The sequence below is a fragment of the Aspergillus pseudotamarii genome (assembly GCF_009193445.1).
Source record: "Aspergillus pseudotamarii strain CBS 117625 unplaced genomic scaffold BDV38scaffold_34, whole genome shotgun sequence".
NCBI lineage: Eukaryota > Fungi > Ascomycota > Eurotiomycetes > Eurotiales > Aspergillaceae > Aspergillus > Aspergillus pseudotamarii.
This window is the reverse complement of record NW_022475048.1, coordinates 313511-330830: the sequence shown is the minus strand read 5'-3', so window position 1 is coordinate 330830 and position 17320 is coordinate 313511. Positions and strand designations below refer to the sequence as shown.

General features: G+C 49.9%; 1 protein-coding gene across 1 annotated transcript; it reads left to right on the top strand.

Annotated features, from left to right (window-relative positions):
- Positions 1-272: 272 nt before the first annotated feature.
- BDV38DRAFT_293919 (uncharacterized protein) lies at positions 273-16614 on the top strand (the record flags this gene model as incomplete). Its single annotated transcript, XM_032062377.1, has 5 exons — positions 273-799; positions 853-12647; positions 12707-13798; positions 13849-14851; positions 14916-16614. 5 exons carry the CDS (start codon positions 273-275, stop codon positions 16612-16614), a joined length of 16116 nt encoding a protein of 5371 aa, XP_031912573.1.
- Between the last annotated feature and the right edge of the window lie 706 nt (positions 16615-17320).

Here is a 17320-nt window from a genome sequence, read left to right as displayed (position 1 = left end):
TGGTTATTAATAAAATATGCAGGTGGTGAAGATTGCCAACTAAACCGGTTATAGGTTGCTTCTGCATCCGTCAATCAATGCCAGTGGCTTCTCATTTTTCGGTGGCTGACGGTATGTGAAACTGACACCTAAATTTCTGCCTCGATGGGTCTTGTCAGGAAATGGTTCCCTTTGGGCATCCAGGCTTTCTTTTCTTCTGCAGCAGTTAATGACACAGGAATCCTTCACTGATTCTCTCTATCCCCTCCAACTAACAATCTCATTTCGCCACGATGTCCCATACCCTGGGTCTTGATCAAATTTGGAGCTGGAATGCTGAAGTCCCAGAGACTGTGCCGGGCTGCGTGCATGATCTGATTGCAACTATTGCCGTCCAGCATCCGGATGCCTTGGCTGTGTGCGCCTGGGATGGCGATTTAACGTATGCTCAACTGAATGCGCTGTCGCGCCGCGTGGCCCAACGTCTGGCTGCCTTACAGATTCCCCGCCAGTCTAGCATTCCCTTGCTATTTTCCAAGTCGCGATGGACCTGCGTGGCCATGTTGGGAATCATCCAGGCAGGTTGTGCGGCCGTTGCGCTGGATGCTACGCAGCCAGATACAAGGTTGCGCTCGATTGTGCAGCAAACACAACCGAAAGTAATCATCTCGTCGCCAGTGCATACCACCAGAGCATCTGGACTGGCGGATGCTGTCATCCTGCAGCTGGATGCTGCCCTTTTCGACAACGAGACTGAGGAGCTGACGAATGCACTTCCGGTCCTTTCCCCATCTGATATAGTTTATATATCTTTTACATCGTATGTAATTTCCAAGTCATGCGCTAGAAAGAAAGAAACACTAACCCAGAAAGTGGAACAACCGGTCAACCCAAGGGTGCATGCATCAGCCATGCGAACGTGCGCAGTGCCGTCCATCACCAAGGCAAGAAGTTGGGTTTTGATTCAAGATCGCGGGTTTTTGACTTTGCCCCCTACTCATTCGACGTCGCATGGAGCAACTTCCTGCACACCCTCTGCGCGGGAGGATGCATTTGCATTGCCAACGAGATGGATATGTTGAACGATCTGTCCGCTGCCATTACTGCATTCGGGGCCACATTGATTAATGTGACGCCTACTGTTTTACGGACTATAAACCCCATTCCACCTACCCTCGAAACGGTTCTGTTGAGTGGAGAGATGCCGTACCGAGACAACATCACCCGCTGGGCTGACAAGGTAAAATTGCTAAATACATATGGCCCAACGGAATGTACATTTAAATGTGCTTTTTCCCTCCTTAGTTCACATCTCGAAGGTCGTCCGGATATTGGCAGGGGAGTTGGTCACTGCACATGGATTATCGATGTCAATGACAGCAACAAATTAGCCGCCCCAGGTGCGACAGGCGAGCTGTTCCTAGAAGGTCCTCTAGTCGGTCAGGGGTATCTATCGGACCCCGAAAAGAGTGCTGATGCATTTATTAATGACCCTCCATGGCTCCTGGCAGGCAATAACAATGTTCCTGGTCGACGAGGCAGACTCTACAGAACAGGGGATTTGGTCAAATACAAACCCGACGGGAGGCTCATGTTCATGGGCCGCAAAGATGCCGCGCAACTTAAAATTCGAGGTCAAAGAGTGGAAATTGGTGATGTTGAGCATCACGTCCGTGCCTGTCTAGACGAAGATCTCACCGTGATTGCAGACGTGGTTATGCCGCGTGGGTCCGACACGTTGTCATTAGCTCTGTTTGTTCAGGCTCAATCAGATGATAGAGAACGGGTCAAGCGCCAGATGGACAGCCTTGAAGGAAAATTGCGTGAGATGTTACCTTCCTTTATGATACCTACCGTGTATCTCCCGGTCGATGTCATTCCAATGGCCTCAACTGGTAAGGCTGACAGACGACGACTGCGGGAAATGGGCAATGCTTTGGACTGGAAGCAAATTGTCGAGCTTCAATCATCCATCGTATCCCCCATCGAGTATCGCGAGCCGACAACTGATGCGGAAATACAGCTGCGTCGCATCTGGGCCCAGGTTTTAGAGCTGGAGGTTGATCGAATCAGCACAGGTGATAGCTTTCTACGACTGGGCGGAGACTCGATTACCGCCATGTATCTGGTCGCACAAGCGCGGCAGGAAGGGCTATCTTTAACAGTTGCAGACGTGTTCACCTTTCCAATTCTAACCGAATTAGCAACCAAAGTCAAAAGTCTTGTGCAGAGCGAGGTTGTGGTCCCGTTCTCCCTTCTGACGGGGAAGAGCAGCAAGAAGAGCTTGTGTGAAACGGCTGCCACACTGTGTGGGGTCGAGGTTGGCGAGATTGAGGATATTTATCCATGTACTGCACTACAGCAAGGGATGTTGGCGGTCAGTGCGAGAAATGTTAGCGCCGACTATACATCACGCACTGTCTTTGACCTGCCAGAAGACATTAACATGAGGCAGCTGGAGAGAGCCTGGGCAAACACAGGTGCAGCAACACCCATTCTGCGCACTCGGATTGTCGAGCTACCAGGAGAAGGTCTGGTTCAGGTTGTTGTGAAGTCCCCAGTGACATTGCTTCGATATGAGTATATCCGCGACTTTATGACCACCAGCTCTCAAGCTTCATATTTAGGGAGACCACTGTGTCGGGCCGGGATAATTGAAAATGAAAACCCCCGTTTCTCATTGGAGATTCATCACTCGATCTACGATGGATGGACCACAATGCTCATTCTGGATACTCTTGAAATGGCGTATCGGGCGAATCAAGCTTTCTCGGCGCCCCTTTCGTTCCAGCCATTTGTCAAGCATGTAATGGCCATGGACACCGCAGAGGCCACAGAGTTTTGGCGTGATCAGCTCATTGGGTCAGATGCAATTGTCTTTCCATCTTCCAAATACTCTCCAAAGAAAAAGCTCGACTTCAACCATGTTATTAGTGGGCTGCAGTGGCCCCGTACAGGCACTACTCCATCTTCGGTGGTTCGATCTGCACTCGCGATACTGCTAGCATCGTTCACAAATACAGATGATGTAAAGTATGGAGCTACCGTCAGTGGTCGGCAGGCCCCTGTGCCGGATATTGAACGCATCGCGGGACCAACTATTGCCACAGTTCCTGTGCGGGTGAAGTTAAACTGGGATCAGACCGTCGAGGATCTGCTGCAGCAAGTTCAAAGGCAGATGGTAGAAACGACAGAATATGAGCAGTTTGGCTTACAGCACATTCAGCGGATCGATGAGGACATTGAGGCAGCCGCCCAGTTTGAGCTGCTACTGGTCGTCCAGCCAGCTCACCATGGGAAGAGTCAAAAACCTGGAGGTCTTTTCTCCCGAGCACATACTGTGTCCATACCAAATATCTTAGAAGCGCACAGGCAAGGTGACCCCGTACTAGTAGCTAAGGATGGTCAAAGTGACAGTATAGGGAACTATAATCCTTACGCAGTGATGATTATATGCCAACTGGAAGAATCCGGTGCAGAGCTCAAGATCAATTTCGACTCCGGGGCTATTGACGAAGACGAGGTGCAGCGGTTGGCCCGGCAGTTTGAGCATGTATTGCGACAAATGTGCTCAGAAAGGTTCGGTCAATCTAAGCTAAGAGAGCTCAGCCCCTTGACTAGCGAGGATCTTGTTGACATCTGGGCATGGAACCGATATCTTCCGCCTGGCGCTACTGAGTGTATAACGTCTCTGATTGCGCAGCGGGCTGCTACCCAACCGGGAGAGGTGGCCATATACGCATGGGATAACAAGCTCACATACCGACAGCTGCAGGAAAAGTCGATTGCTCTTGCATGCCGAATGCGAGAGTATGGGGTTACCCCCGGATCTATCGTTGTGCTGAGCTTCGAAAAGTCTTCCTGGTTGGTTATCACCATGATCGCTGTTCTTCAACTTGGATGCATCGCATTGCCTGTTTCTGCGCCGACTCCAGGCCAACGAGCCAGCCAGATTGTCAATGCTTTGCAGCCAACACTTGTCATAACATCGACCGCATCGCACTTATGTTCCTTTACTGGCATGGCGCCTATTGCTACTAATGATGAGCTGATGAAAATTCACGTTGAAGACAGTCCAGGTCTGCCGTTACCGCAGCCCCGTGCCTCTGATCCTGCACTTCTACTCTTTACATCTGGCTCCACTGGAACGCCAAAGCCTATTCAATGGAGCCATGGGACGCTATCAAGCAACATTGCGGCGGTGCAAAAATGCTTTGGGATTGAATCTACCAGCAAGGTTTTCCAGTTTGCAGGATATGATTTTGATGTCAGCACAGTAGAAACACTTTCGGCTCTCGTTGCAGGTGGTTGTGTTTGCATCGCATCTGAATCTGAACGGACGAATCGACTGGCCGAAAGCATCGTTCACTACAATGCAAACTGGATTTGTTTGACACCATCTGTTGCAGAATCCATTGCGCCTAAGGACGTACCGTCATTAAAGACGATTACCTTTGCGGGTGAGAGGCTGCAACAGAGAACGGCTTTTCACTGGTCTGAGTATGTGAACGTCGTGTACAATTGGTATGGGCCAGCTGAGGCGTGCGTAGCCACTTCATATAAATTTGATCCCAACAAATGGCAGTCAGGAAGCATTGGAAAAAGTCAGGCAGCCTGTACCTGGCTCGTCGATCCCAAAAATCCTAACATTCTTGCTCCGGTCGGGGCAATCGCAGAGCTATGCATCGAGGGTCCGATCGTCGCCAGTTATACAGGGAGCTGTGGTCCTGCCCTGAATGGAAAGCAATTCATTTCCCCTTCCTGGTTGCAACAGGGACATTGGAAGGTATCGGGGCGATATGGGCCACTGTATCGAACGGGGGACCTCGTCAAATATACCTCAGCTGGCTCCCTTCTGTTCCTGGGTCGAACCCAGGATTCCCAACGCAAGCTTCGAGGACAACGTGTTGACCTTGAGGACATCCAGCGTTTCGTTCAGGAGTTTCTCAATGGAAGCAATAAGGTCAAAACTGTCGCAGAGATCTTTACTCCATCACTCAGCGACAAGGACTGCCTGGCTCTCTTCTTTAGCCCCCGGGATATAGCAAGCAAACCCACGTTGCCAGTCGACGAACTTGAAGCATATCTGGTGACAGTGCTGCCGCCTTATATGATTCCGAAGCTGTACATCCCCATTGCCACAATCCCCATCGGCAAGACGGGAAAGACTGATCGCCGACGTCTGCGTCAAATCGGTAGCTCGTTCACTATAGAACAACTGGCGGCAATGCAGCCATCCCGGAAGAAGGCAAGGGAGCCCTCCAGCGAAAATGAGAAGAGGCTTCAACGACTGTGGGCAGAAGTTCTTGGTGTAGCCGTCGACTCAATCTACGCTACAGACAATTTTCTCCGTCTAGGAGGCGATTCTATCATGGCAATGCGCCTCGTTGCCCTGGCCCGCAACGATGGATCTGTGCTTACAGTTTCAGACATATTTGAGGCTCCCGTGCTGGAGAGTATGTCAAAACGACTTGGAAAAGGAAGTAGTGGTACCGAAGAGGTTCCTCAATTTTCTCTTTTAAACTCACGCGTTGGCAAAGAGGATAGCCGCCGGTATGCTGCTCACCGCTGCAGGATACCGGAGGAACAGGTTCTCGACATCTATCCCTGTACCGCTCTCCAAGAAGGCCTTCTGGCATTAGGCGCAAAGAACCATGGCCAATATATATCGCGGAGTGTACTTGAAATTCAAGCCACTGTTGACCCAGACCGACTACGACAAGCGTGGCTATCCACCGTGCAGAAGTTACCCATCCTTAGAACGTGTATAATTGACCTCCCGGGTCAAGGGCTGGTTCAGGTCTTAATTAAAAATGCCTCGTGGCGTTTTGGCACTGACATAGATACGTATGTGCGAGACGATGAACGGGAGCCAATGGGGATGGGGGTGCAACTTTGTCGTGCTGCCATTGTGGAAGGAAGCTTTATTCTCACTATTCACCATTGTACCTACGACGGTGCTACCCTGAATATGATTCTGGATGAACTTGAACATCAATATCTTGGTCAATGCGGCGCAGAGTTTACGCCATTTCGCAACTTTATCAAATATTTGCAAAAGACGGACACCAAAGACAGCGCAGAATTCTGGAAAGCTCAACTTTCTAACGCTGAGCTTCAACACTTTCCGGTCCTTCCCTCCTCAGCCTACATCCCACAGGCCAACGAGGAGATGAACCACTCAATTTCGGTCGACTGGCCGCGTGCCGGAATGACGCCATCAACCATCCTCCGTTCAGCGTGGGCTATCCTCGAAGCGCAGTATGTGGCCTCGAACGATGTGGTCTTTGGGGTCACAACAAGTGGGCGACAAGCAAATATGGCTGGTATCGAAGGCTGTAGTGGCCCAACAATTGCGACAGTACCCATTGCGATCTCTATTAATTGGGACCAGACAATACAGACATTCTTGGGCCGAATGCAACAACAAAGCATCAACTTGATACCTCACGAGCAGTACGGACTGCAAAATATTCAGCGAATTGTAGAAAACTTTGACTCTCCGTTATTCCAAACGTTGCTAGTAATTCAACCAGTAGCCGAAGGAAAGAGCCTACAGGACGACAGTCTGTTATTTAAAGCACGACGCTTCTCATCGAATCTTGACACTCGAGGAACTGATCCATTTAATGTGTATCCATTGATGTTAATTTGCCAGCTTACTGGGTCGGGGCTGAAGCTGCACATTAGTTTCGACAATCATATTCTCGATCACAGGCAGATTCAACGCATCGCTTGTCAATTCGAAAAAGTCCTTCGACAGCTATGCACCGCAGACCCAGAAACCACAAAGCTTGAAGATGTTCAAACGGCATCGGATTTCGATATTGCTCGATTTTGGGAGAAGAATTCCAAGGATCTGGGAGAGCCGCAGGCATCAGTATCCGAGAAGATTTCTTTCATTGCAAGCAAACAACCTGATTCGATCGCAATCGATGCCTGGGATGGTCAGCTATCCTACAAACAGTTTGACGAGCTGTCGACAGACTTGGCCCACAGGTTGCTTAGACTGGGTATCTCCAAAGGGTTGACAATCGCTCTAAGCATGGAAAAGTCTAAGTGGGTCCCGATCATGCAGCTCGCCGTCCTGAGATCTGGCGCTGTCTGTTTGCTGCAATCTGTCGCCGTGCCAGAGCATCGTGTGGGCGCCGTCTTCAAAAACCTCGATGTAGTCATTGCCGTGGCTTCATCATCGCGAGTTGACTTGATAAAACAGCTTTCGAAATGTTTCACTGTCGAGGAGGTGCTGGAGACACCTATCTCATATAACCCACTCCCTTCTCCGAGAATGTCTGACCCTGCCATTGTCTTGGTATCTTCTGGCAGTACTGGAGAACCCAAGCAGATTCTTTGGAATCATCGAACGTTGAGCGCAAACATTCAGGGTGCTGGTGAAGTATTTGCGATGAGCTCGCTGTCTCGTCTGTTCCAGTTTGCGTCGTACGATTTCGACGTTGCGACGGTGGAAACACTGTCCACTCTGGCTTACGGGGGCTGTCTTTGTATTCCTTCTGAATCCGAACGGCTCAGCGACATGGCCAGGGCGATCAACCGTTTTGAAGCCAATGTTCTCCACTGCACCCCGTCAACCGGAAGACTGCTTAGCCCTGAAGCGGTGCCTACTGTGTCGACGCTCGTCCAAGCTGGGGAGAAGTTGACCGAAGAAGACGTGAGAAGGTGGAGCGGCAAGTGCCGTGTTATCAACTGGTATGGACCGGCTGAATGCAGTTTAGCTGCAGTTTCCCCTGCCACTCGGCCCTCATGGTACACCGGGGTAATTGCGAGCCCCTCCGAAGAGGTTGAATCCCAATACCTCCCTCGTTGCTGGCTAGTTGACCCGCACAATCATCATCGTCTGGCGCCATTTGGAGCTACTGGAGAGATCGCTCTCGAGGGACCAGCATGTGCAGTGGCCTATATTGGGAACCCAAGATTGACCGAAAGGGTGTTTTGCGAGAACCCAAGGTTTCTCTCCCTTAGCCAGAGTGGGAAGGAAAGAAAACGAACGAGTCGGATCTACCGAACCGGCGATTTAGCTCGATACGACAGCAACGGTAACCTGATATTCATCGGGCGCAAAGATGCACAGCTCAAGATACGTGGCCAATTAGTTGCCCCGGAAGAGGTTGAATATCATATTCGACAATGTGTAGACGTAGCGGACATACCAGTCGTCGTGGATGCTATAATCGAGAGGGATACTAGCCACCTCACATTAGTGGCCTTTATTGTGGCAGAAGACGTAGATTCCATCACAAATGGCCTGAATGAAAAACTTCAAAAGTCACTCCCTCGTTATGCAATTCCATCTTACTACATTCCCGTCCCGGGCATTCCGACTGGGCCAACCGGTAAGGTAGATCGCAAGATGCTGGGGGAGATTGGTTCTGCGTTCACAACGCAGGTGCAATCCAATGTTCAACAGAGAAAGCCAACAACTCCAGCAGAGATCAAATTGCAGAACTTGTGGGCGGTTGCTTTGGGGATTGATATGAGCAAGATTTCTGCGAACGATAGCTTCCTCCGGCTTGGTACCTCGATTGAAGCAATGCGTTTTGTTGGGCTCGCCCGCGATCAAGGAATACGCTTGACAGTGGCCCAGGTATTTGAGAGGCCCATACTAGCCGATATGGCTACTATTATTCAGAGCACGACGAATGACAAGGATAGGCAGGTTGGGCCCTTCACTCTGTTAGGCAAATCTGTGGATATTCAGCTGGCCCGACAACAAGCCGCTACACTGTGTGGTATCTCTGAAGAGAGCATCGAAGACATATTCCCATGCACACCACTGCAAGAAGGCCTACTGTCATTGACAACAAAGCGTGATGGGGACTATACAGGTCGAAACATACTGGAACTTCGTTCTTCTGTCGATCCTGGCCGCTTTAAAACCGCATGGGAGCAGACAGTGGCGAGGATTCCAATTCTGCGAACACGAATTATTGATCTTCCCGGTCAAGGGCTGGTTCAGGTAGTAATGGAAGAAACCAACGTATGGACTGAGGCGGAAGGAGTTCAGGACTATATCGAAAAGGAAAAGCAGCTGCCGATTAGATTAGGATCACCTTTGATGCGATCCAGTCTATTCATGACATCTCCAGGGCGAAAAAATCGTTTCTCCTTCGCACTTACTATGCACCACTCAATATACGATGGTGTGAGCACAGGCCTAGTCCTGCAAACCCTGGAATCGCTCTACCATGATTCAAACCCTTGTGAATTAAGCACACTCCAGCCTTTTGTACAGTATATCAACCGTCAGGATAAGCAGGCCGAATCCGACTTTTGGGCCTCGCAGTTTGCCGGTCTCGAAGCATCACAGTTTCCCGCGCTGCCACATGCAGCCTACGAGCCTCATCCGGATTCGAATTTGGAACATTCCATTCATGACATCCGTTGGAGAACAGATGACATTACTCCGTCAACGACAATACGTCTAGTATTCGCCTTGCTCTACTCTCGCTATTCTGATTCATCCGACGTTTTGTTTGGGACTGTCGTCAACGGCCGTAGTGCACCGGTTCAAGGCATTGATAGATTGGCCGCTCCCACCATTGCCACTCTCCCAATTCGCGTGAAGTTGAATGGCCATGAAACTATCCGATCAATGCTGATTGGCTTACAAAGTCAAGCAACAGAGATGATTCCATATGAGCAGAGCGGACTGTCGAGGATTCAAAAGATCAACGACGAAGCACGGCAGGCCTGTCAATTTCAGTCCTTTCTCATGATTCAGCCACCTGAGACAAAAATGGACGAGGGCGGTTTATTCTCACCCCAACAGTCGTCCCCGGAAAATGAGAGAGATCGCTACCGTGGGTTCAGCTCATATGCCTTCTCAGTGGGCTGCACACTTTTAGAAAATGGAATTCAACTACAATTCACATTCGACCCGAAAGTGATTGACCATACGACAGCTGGCACAATGGCGCACCACTTTGAGCATCTCTTTCGGAAAGTGGCATCCCATGAGGTCGATCAAGTTGCTGTCGGTGATCTCGAAATGATCACAACACAAGACTTGAGCCAGATCTGGCGATGGAACTCGCAGGCATACAACAGTACCAACCTGTGTATCCATGATCTTATTGCAGAGAGGGCAGAGTCCCAGCCGACAGCCACTGCCATCTCAGCCTGGGATGGGGAATTGACATATAAAGCGCTCGACTACTTATCGACTCAACTCGCCCATGAACTAGTAGATCTGGGTGTTGGTCGAGGTATGATTATTCCATTATACTTTGAAAAATGTCGATTCTCCTTTCTTGCCTTTTTAAGCGTCATTAAGGCTGGAGGTGCTGGGCTATTTCTAGATCCCGCTCTCCCGGAATCACGACTTCAAACAATCGTGCAACAAGTGAAGCCCATCCTAATGCTGGCGTCACCCGCGAATGAATTACTGGGCTCCTCTATGGTGGAGCATGTTATCGTAGTGAGCCATGGTTCAATGCGCTCGGTATCTGAGAGACACGAAAAGACCACACCACTACCATCCGTGCATCCATCGGACCTGCTTTATGCCGTGTTTACGAGTGGAAGCACTGGAACTCCCAAGGGTGTTCTCATTCAGCATCGCCACTTCTGCAGTGCCATTTCCCATCAGCAACCGGTGTTCAGGCTTGGCCCCTCGACCAGAATGTACGACTTTTCTGCACCCTCGTTTGATGTGACCTATGGAGCCGTGCTGCCTACTCTCGTAGCCGGAGGCACAGTGTGCATACCTAGTGATGAGGAAAGAAAAAGCAATTTGACAGAGAGTTTACGTCGTTTCGAAGCGACAGATACCCTCTTAACCCCATCCATAGCTCGCTGGCTTGACCCCAGTTGTATCCCAACGCTACGAAATATATATCTCGGCGGTGAAGCCCCGACGCATGATGATCTTGCGCTGTGGACTCCCCATGTCACCACTGTCAATTGCTATGGCCCAGCGGAATGTTCCGTTGGCACACTCTACTGGAAGGTTCCCAGTCCCATCCCATCCAAGATTCCAATCGGCAAAGGATACGGTGTATCAACATGGGTTGTCGACCCACAATCGAGCGAGCGCCTGTCGCCCCTTGGAACTATCGGGGAGCTATACCTTGAAGGTCCCCTAGTTGGGGAGGGTTATTTCATGGATAAGGAAAATACTGCGTCTGTATTCATTGAAAGCCCGTCTTGGCTGCGCAGGGGCGATCCCAGCGGTCGGGTTCCTGGCAGAGATGGGCGGCTATATAGGACCGGGGACCTAGTCAAGTACGACCCGGTTGATGGGACATTAGTTTTCATGGGAAGGAAAAATACCCAGGTCAAGCTCCGGGGGCAACGGATAGAGCTGGGGGAAATCGAGCATCATCTCCGACAAGTCCTTGCTGATATGTCCATCGAGGCCTCTGTTACTGCGGAAGTAGTGACCCCTGAAGTGACCGGACGGGCTGCTCTTGTAGCCTTTATCGGGTCGGACCCGGCAAGGATTTCCCAGATGTCGGACAATCTGGAGAATAGAATGGCAGCACGAGTGCCCACCTATATGGTTCCAGTCACATTTGTCCCGATCAATCCAATGCCCTTGGCTCCCAGCGGCAAGACAGATCGCAGGCGTCTGCGAGAGATTGGATCACAATTCACATTGGAGCAGCTTGGTGGAGGACGGCGATCACATGGCAGGTCTCCATCTACAGAACAAGAATGTTTGCTACAGAAATGGTGGACATCAGTGATCGGTGTTCCAGCTGATCAAATTTATATCGATAGTAGTTTTCTTCGACTTGGTGGCGACTCCATTTCTGCAATGCGTTTAGCCTCCTTAGCTCGCAGTCAAGGTATTTCTTTGACCGTACAAAAGATTTTGAATCAGCCCCGGCTATGCGACATGGTACAGGCAATGGTTCCGTTGGATCCAAATCAAGATGATGCTGGTCAAGGCGGGGTCTCCCCATTCTCCCTTTTGAAGCATCCAGAGGACAAAGAAATGACCCTCGATTATATCTCTCAACAATGCAATATCAGCAAGTCGGAGATCCAGGATGTCTTTCCCTGTACTGGAGTGCAAAAATCCCTGTTATCTATGACGGCAAAAAGTGACACTTCGTACATCGCCCGGTTTCCCCTTCGATTGACAGAGAACGTCGACATACCTCGCCTTAAGAGCGCATGGGAAGAAGTCAGTCAAACTAAAGCTCCTATCCTACGTTACCGCATTGTGGATACGCCTACAGAAGGCCTGGTGCAGGTTGAGGTAAGCGAGCCTCTGGAATGGGGGACGGGTGATAGGATGTCCACATACATCCAGCAAGACCAACGAGCCATGGGCCTCTCAACCCCTCTTACTCGCCTAGCCATCGTCGGAAAATCCGCGGGAAATGAGCTGTACTGTCTCCTTACCCAGCATCATGCGATCTACGACGGTTACTCGTTGAACCTTCTGACCCAGGAGGTATCGAGAGTCTATACAGGGCTGGTAAACCACACACCCTTTGCACCCTTCCAGTCCTTTATTAAGCACATCATGGACATCGACCAGGAGAAGGCCCGAGAGTATTGGCAGAATCAATTTGCAGCCTCCGAAGCAGTTCCCTTTCCACCCCTACCATATGATGACTACCATCCCAAAGCCGACAGCACTGTCAGGCGTGAGTTTGTGGGCTTCCACTGGCCTAAACGGAATGCAACGGCATCAACCAGTAAGCAATTCTGGACCATTTGATTGTGACGCTTTCTGTGATTGCTAACGCAACTTCAGTTATACGGGCGGCATGGTCGATCCTGTCTGCTCGCTATACAGATACTGACGATGTGGTTTTCGGCACCCTGGTCACTGGGCGGCAGGGCCCTCTGTACGGCCTTGATCAAATGATTGCCCCTCTCATCAACGCTGTCCCAGTGCGAGTGAAGCTTGACCGGGAGCAAGACGTGGAAACCTTTCTCAATGCCATTCAGCAACAGTCCATTGATATGATCGCCTACGAACAGACAGAATTGCTAGATATCCGACGCATTAATACGGATACAGAACGGGGCAGTCGATTTAACACCCTCTTGGTGGTACAGCCTGCCCAGCAAAGTGGGGACAATAAACTAATCGACGGTCCCTTTGATCAGAACAGGATAGGTTCTGCTAATGATGAGTTGGATGACTACAATCCGAATGCAGTAATGATCCTGTGTCAGCTAACCGAAGACAATGGTCTAAGTATGGAGATCAGCTTTGATTCAAATGTCCTGGACGTGGCGCAAATGGAACGGATCGCATCACAGTTTGAACATGTTCTGCGTCAACTAGCCATCTTAAGCACAGAAACTGTCGAGTCAATTAATGTTGTCAGTCCACAGGACATTACACAGCTGTGGCAGTGGAATGCGGCAGTTTCTCAGGTGAGAGAAAGGTGTGTTCATGAACTTATTGGCGATACTGTCAAACGGCAGCCAGAATCCCCCGCTATATGCTCTTGGGACGGCCAGCTTTCATATCAGGAGCTGGATATGCTTTCAACTTCTTTAGCATCTCAGCTTGTCGCTCTTGGGGCCGGAGCAGGGACGATTATTCCACTATGCTTTGAAAAGTCCATGTGGCACTCGGTGGCCGCGTTAGGAGTAATGAAAGCCGGCGCTGCATGTGTCGCGATTGACTCAACTCAGCCTGAATCGCGACTCCGGTCAGTTATACAACAAGTGTATCCGAAGTTCCTTCTCACATCCTCCAAAAATTATGACCTCGCTCGTAGTCTCTCCGATGCAAAGGTGGTGATAGTCGACCGCTATCACCTCCTTGTCTCTCCCGTTGTCCATAACGAAGCTCCATTGCCACAGACCCATCCATCAGATACAATATACGGTATGTCCCGTATTTACCTTTCAAATAGCTAGACTGACCCATTCAAACAGTTGTTTTCACCAGTGGCTCAACCGGTACACCGAAGGGTGTTGTCACTACCCATCAAAATTTTGCATCTGCAGCAACACACCAGCAAGAAATTTTGCATATCCGGTCCTCTTCACGGGTATTTGACTTTGTCTCATACAACTTTGACGTTTCATGGTCCAACCATCTACAGACCCTGATCTGTGGGGGCTGTCTATGCATTCCGTCCGAATCAGAACGAAGGAACGATATCCCCGGCGCTTTCAATCGCATGAAGTGTGATTATGTGTACTTTACCCCTTCTGTTGCTCGCTCTCTGGATCCATCATCAATGCCAGGAATTAAATGCCTTGCCATGGGAGGAGAGCCTATCCAAAAGTCCGACGTGGTGCGTTGGCCTCAAGTAGAGGCTATGATTGGCATTTACGGACCGGCTGAATGTGCCCAAGCTCTGTCGTTTACTCGCCTCGATAGGGATTGCCATAATAACCATGTTGGACGGCCATTTGGTGCAAATATGTGGCTGGTTGAGCCAGGATGTCCCGATCGCCTCGCCGCTATCGGGGCAATTGGTGAACTCATTATTGAAGGCCCAACAGTCAGCCAAGGATATTTCGCAGACCCAGACAAGACCACAGCAGCATATATCAAAGATCCCTCTTGGCTCCTGCAAGGCACGTCTGCGCACCCAGGACGGTCGGGGACGTTATACAAAACTGGTGACCTTCTGCGCTACAACTCCGATGGGTCGTTCGACTTTATCGGTCGGAAAGATGGAATGATCAAGTTGAGAGGTCAACGAATCGAGTTAGCAGAAGTTGAATACCACGTTCGCGTCTGCCTAGGAGATGCAAGTGTCTTTGATGGTGTTGCAGCCGAGATTATCAGACCACAGAATGGCAATCCTCTATTAGCTGTCTTCATTAGCCTAGCTGGTAGGATCAGAGAATCAGAGAAGACACCATCCGCCTTTACCGGGCTCATGGAAGCCCTGGAGCAGAAGCTTATCGATCGTTTGCCTCAATAGTAAGTGCTTCCCCCAGGTCTGATGCTTTCTAATTCAAAGATGCGGTGCTAAGCGTAATTATAGTATGATACCCGGCGCTTATATTCCAGTCGACCAAATCCCAATGACGACAACAAACAAAACCGACCGTCGAGCCCTTCGCGAGCTGGGCAATGCGCAAACTTTGGAGAGGCTAGCTGAACTCCAATCTCATAGCCAAAAGCATCGTGAACCATCCACCGAGATGGAGAAAAGACTGCAAATCCTCTGGTCCTCTGTGCTCGGGGTGGCACCTGCCAGTATCAGCGCTGACAGCAACTTCTTACGTATCGGTGGTGAATCCATCGCTGCTATGCGACTCGTTGCAGCTGCACGGCTACAGAGCCTTTCACTCACCGTGGCACAAATATTCAAAGCCCCTCGTCTATGCCAGATGGCTTTGTTGGTTACGCAGACGACGGAGGAAGATGAAGCGTCGCAACTCCAGCCGGCATTCTCGTTTCTGAAAACGGACGACCACAAGACATTCCTCCAAAATTATGTCGAGCCCTTCCTGTATGATCATGCAGGTATTGTCAAGGATGTGATTCCTTGTACCGACTTTCAAAAACGGGCAGTCATAGACGCGCTGCAGGACCCCCCTGGGAGACTGCCGATTTGGATCTTCGGGCTCCCCCACAACGTTGACTTTGTCCGACTGGAATGGGCGTGTGAAGCACTTGTCAATCATTTTGACATACTCCGTGCAGTATTTATTCAAGCAGATGGTCGGTTCTGGCAAGTTCTTCTAGATGGGTTCAAGCCTATCTATGATAACTTTGATGTTGATGACGATGTGGAATCTTTCACTCGTGAACTCTGTGAAGAAGATCTCAAGAGACCGCGCCAGTTAGGACGGTCCCTCATGCGCTTTATGGCTATCCGACACCAAGCTGGAAAGCATCGTCTGGTCTTCCGAATTGCACACGCCCAATTCGATGGATATACCTGGGGCATGATGATCCAAACTTTGGCAGGCCTATACCATCAACAGTCATTGCCAACACAGTCTACATTCCGCCAATTCATAGCGTTCACAGAGCGCAAGAAAGCACAAAGTCTCCCATACTGGACCTCAAGACTCCAGAACTACTGCCACCCCAGCTGGAGTCCAGCAAGTGGTATTGATGCGGTATACAGCACTTCCGATCGAATGACAGTAACCACATCCTTCTCAATGCCCAACATCCAGCGCCACGAAGGAATCTCCAGCGCAACCTTCTTTCACGCAGCCTGTGCCATTGCCCTCTCTCAACAATTTGGACAAGAAGATGTTATCTGTGGTCGCCTAGTAACGGGACGCTCCATGCTCCCTGGTAGTCTACAAAACGTCGTCGGGCCTACCATGACTGAAGTGCCAATCATCGCTTCCGTCGGTCCCAACGACACGATCGTGACTATCGCACAGCGATTGCAAGCCCAGTTCATCGATGACTCCGCTCATGAGTCTCCAGGAATGGAGGAAATTATTCGAAGCTGCACCGACTGGCCGGCGCAGGTGGTCGACTTTGGTTGGCGAACGGCATTCCAGCAGGAAGATGAAATGGAATTCAAGTTTTTAGACTCCGAAAGCACGATTACTGTCCACGAACATGATCTGCTGCCTCGAGGGCGCCCAGAGATATATGCCACTCCACGGAACGGAAGGCTACATCTAGAATTTGAAGGAAACCGACGGCTTATTAGTGAGGATACTGTACGAGAGGTGTTGGCTCGGATCCAAAGTGTTTTGGGTGAAGTGTAATTAGCGGGTCGTTTTATTGAACAAATCCGCACATGTCTTAATCCAAATGTCTATCTCCATTTCCTATTCCAGTAGATGATTTAAAAAAACTTGGTTATGTGACACTCTGAAATTGCATGAACACAGTGACATGCACGGCGCCCCTTCCATCAATTTTAGCTAGGTTCTAGCTCCTGGTTGATAGGATTTATGACAGTCCTTAGCAACATTCCCAGTCTTGTCCGAATGCATCTAATACAAGGTGCGATACTTCTTTAGCTACTTGCCGACCTGCTTATTCTGCTAGGGTTGAGTAATGAAAGTGAAATACCTTCGCAACCTCTATATATGTACATTGAAAACAAATCCAAAAACGCTGAGCTGGGAACATGCGCCAAAACTCCTAAATCAGATGCGGACTCAAACTCCCCTCCCTATCAATTCATATTATTTGCGTTAATCTAGCCACCGCCACCGGTTTCCAAATTCCGACAACATTATCCAACATTGCTTATTGCCCATTCCCCGATGCTGATTGGTATCGGTTCTGAGTGCATGGAGTGTAGGGCTGCCGCATATGCTTTTTCCTTGATCTCTTCATACCTATGCTGTCATCATACAGAAAATCAACGCTCGAACATGCTTGGTCTGTATGATGAAAACCGGTATTGTAAGTCCAATACCAAACGGCAAAACATTCTCTGGACGTGCATAAATTACTCTGCAG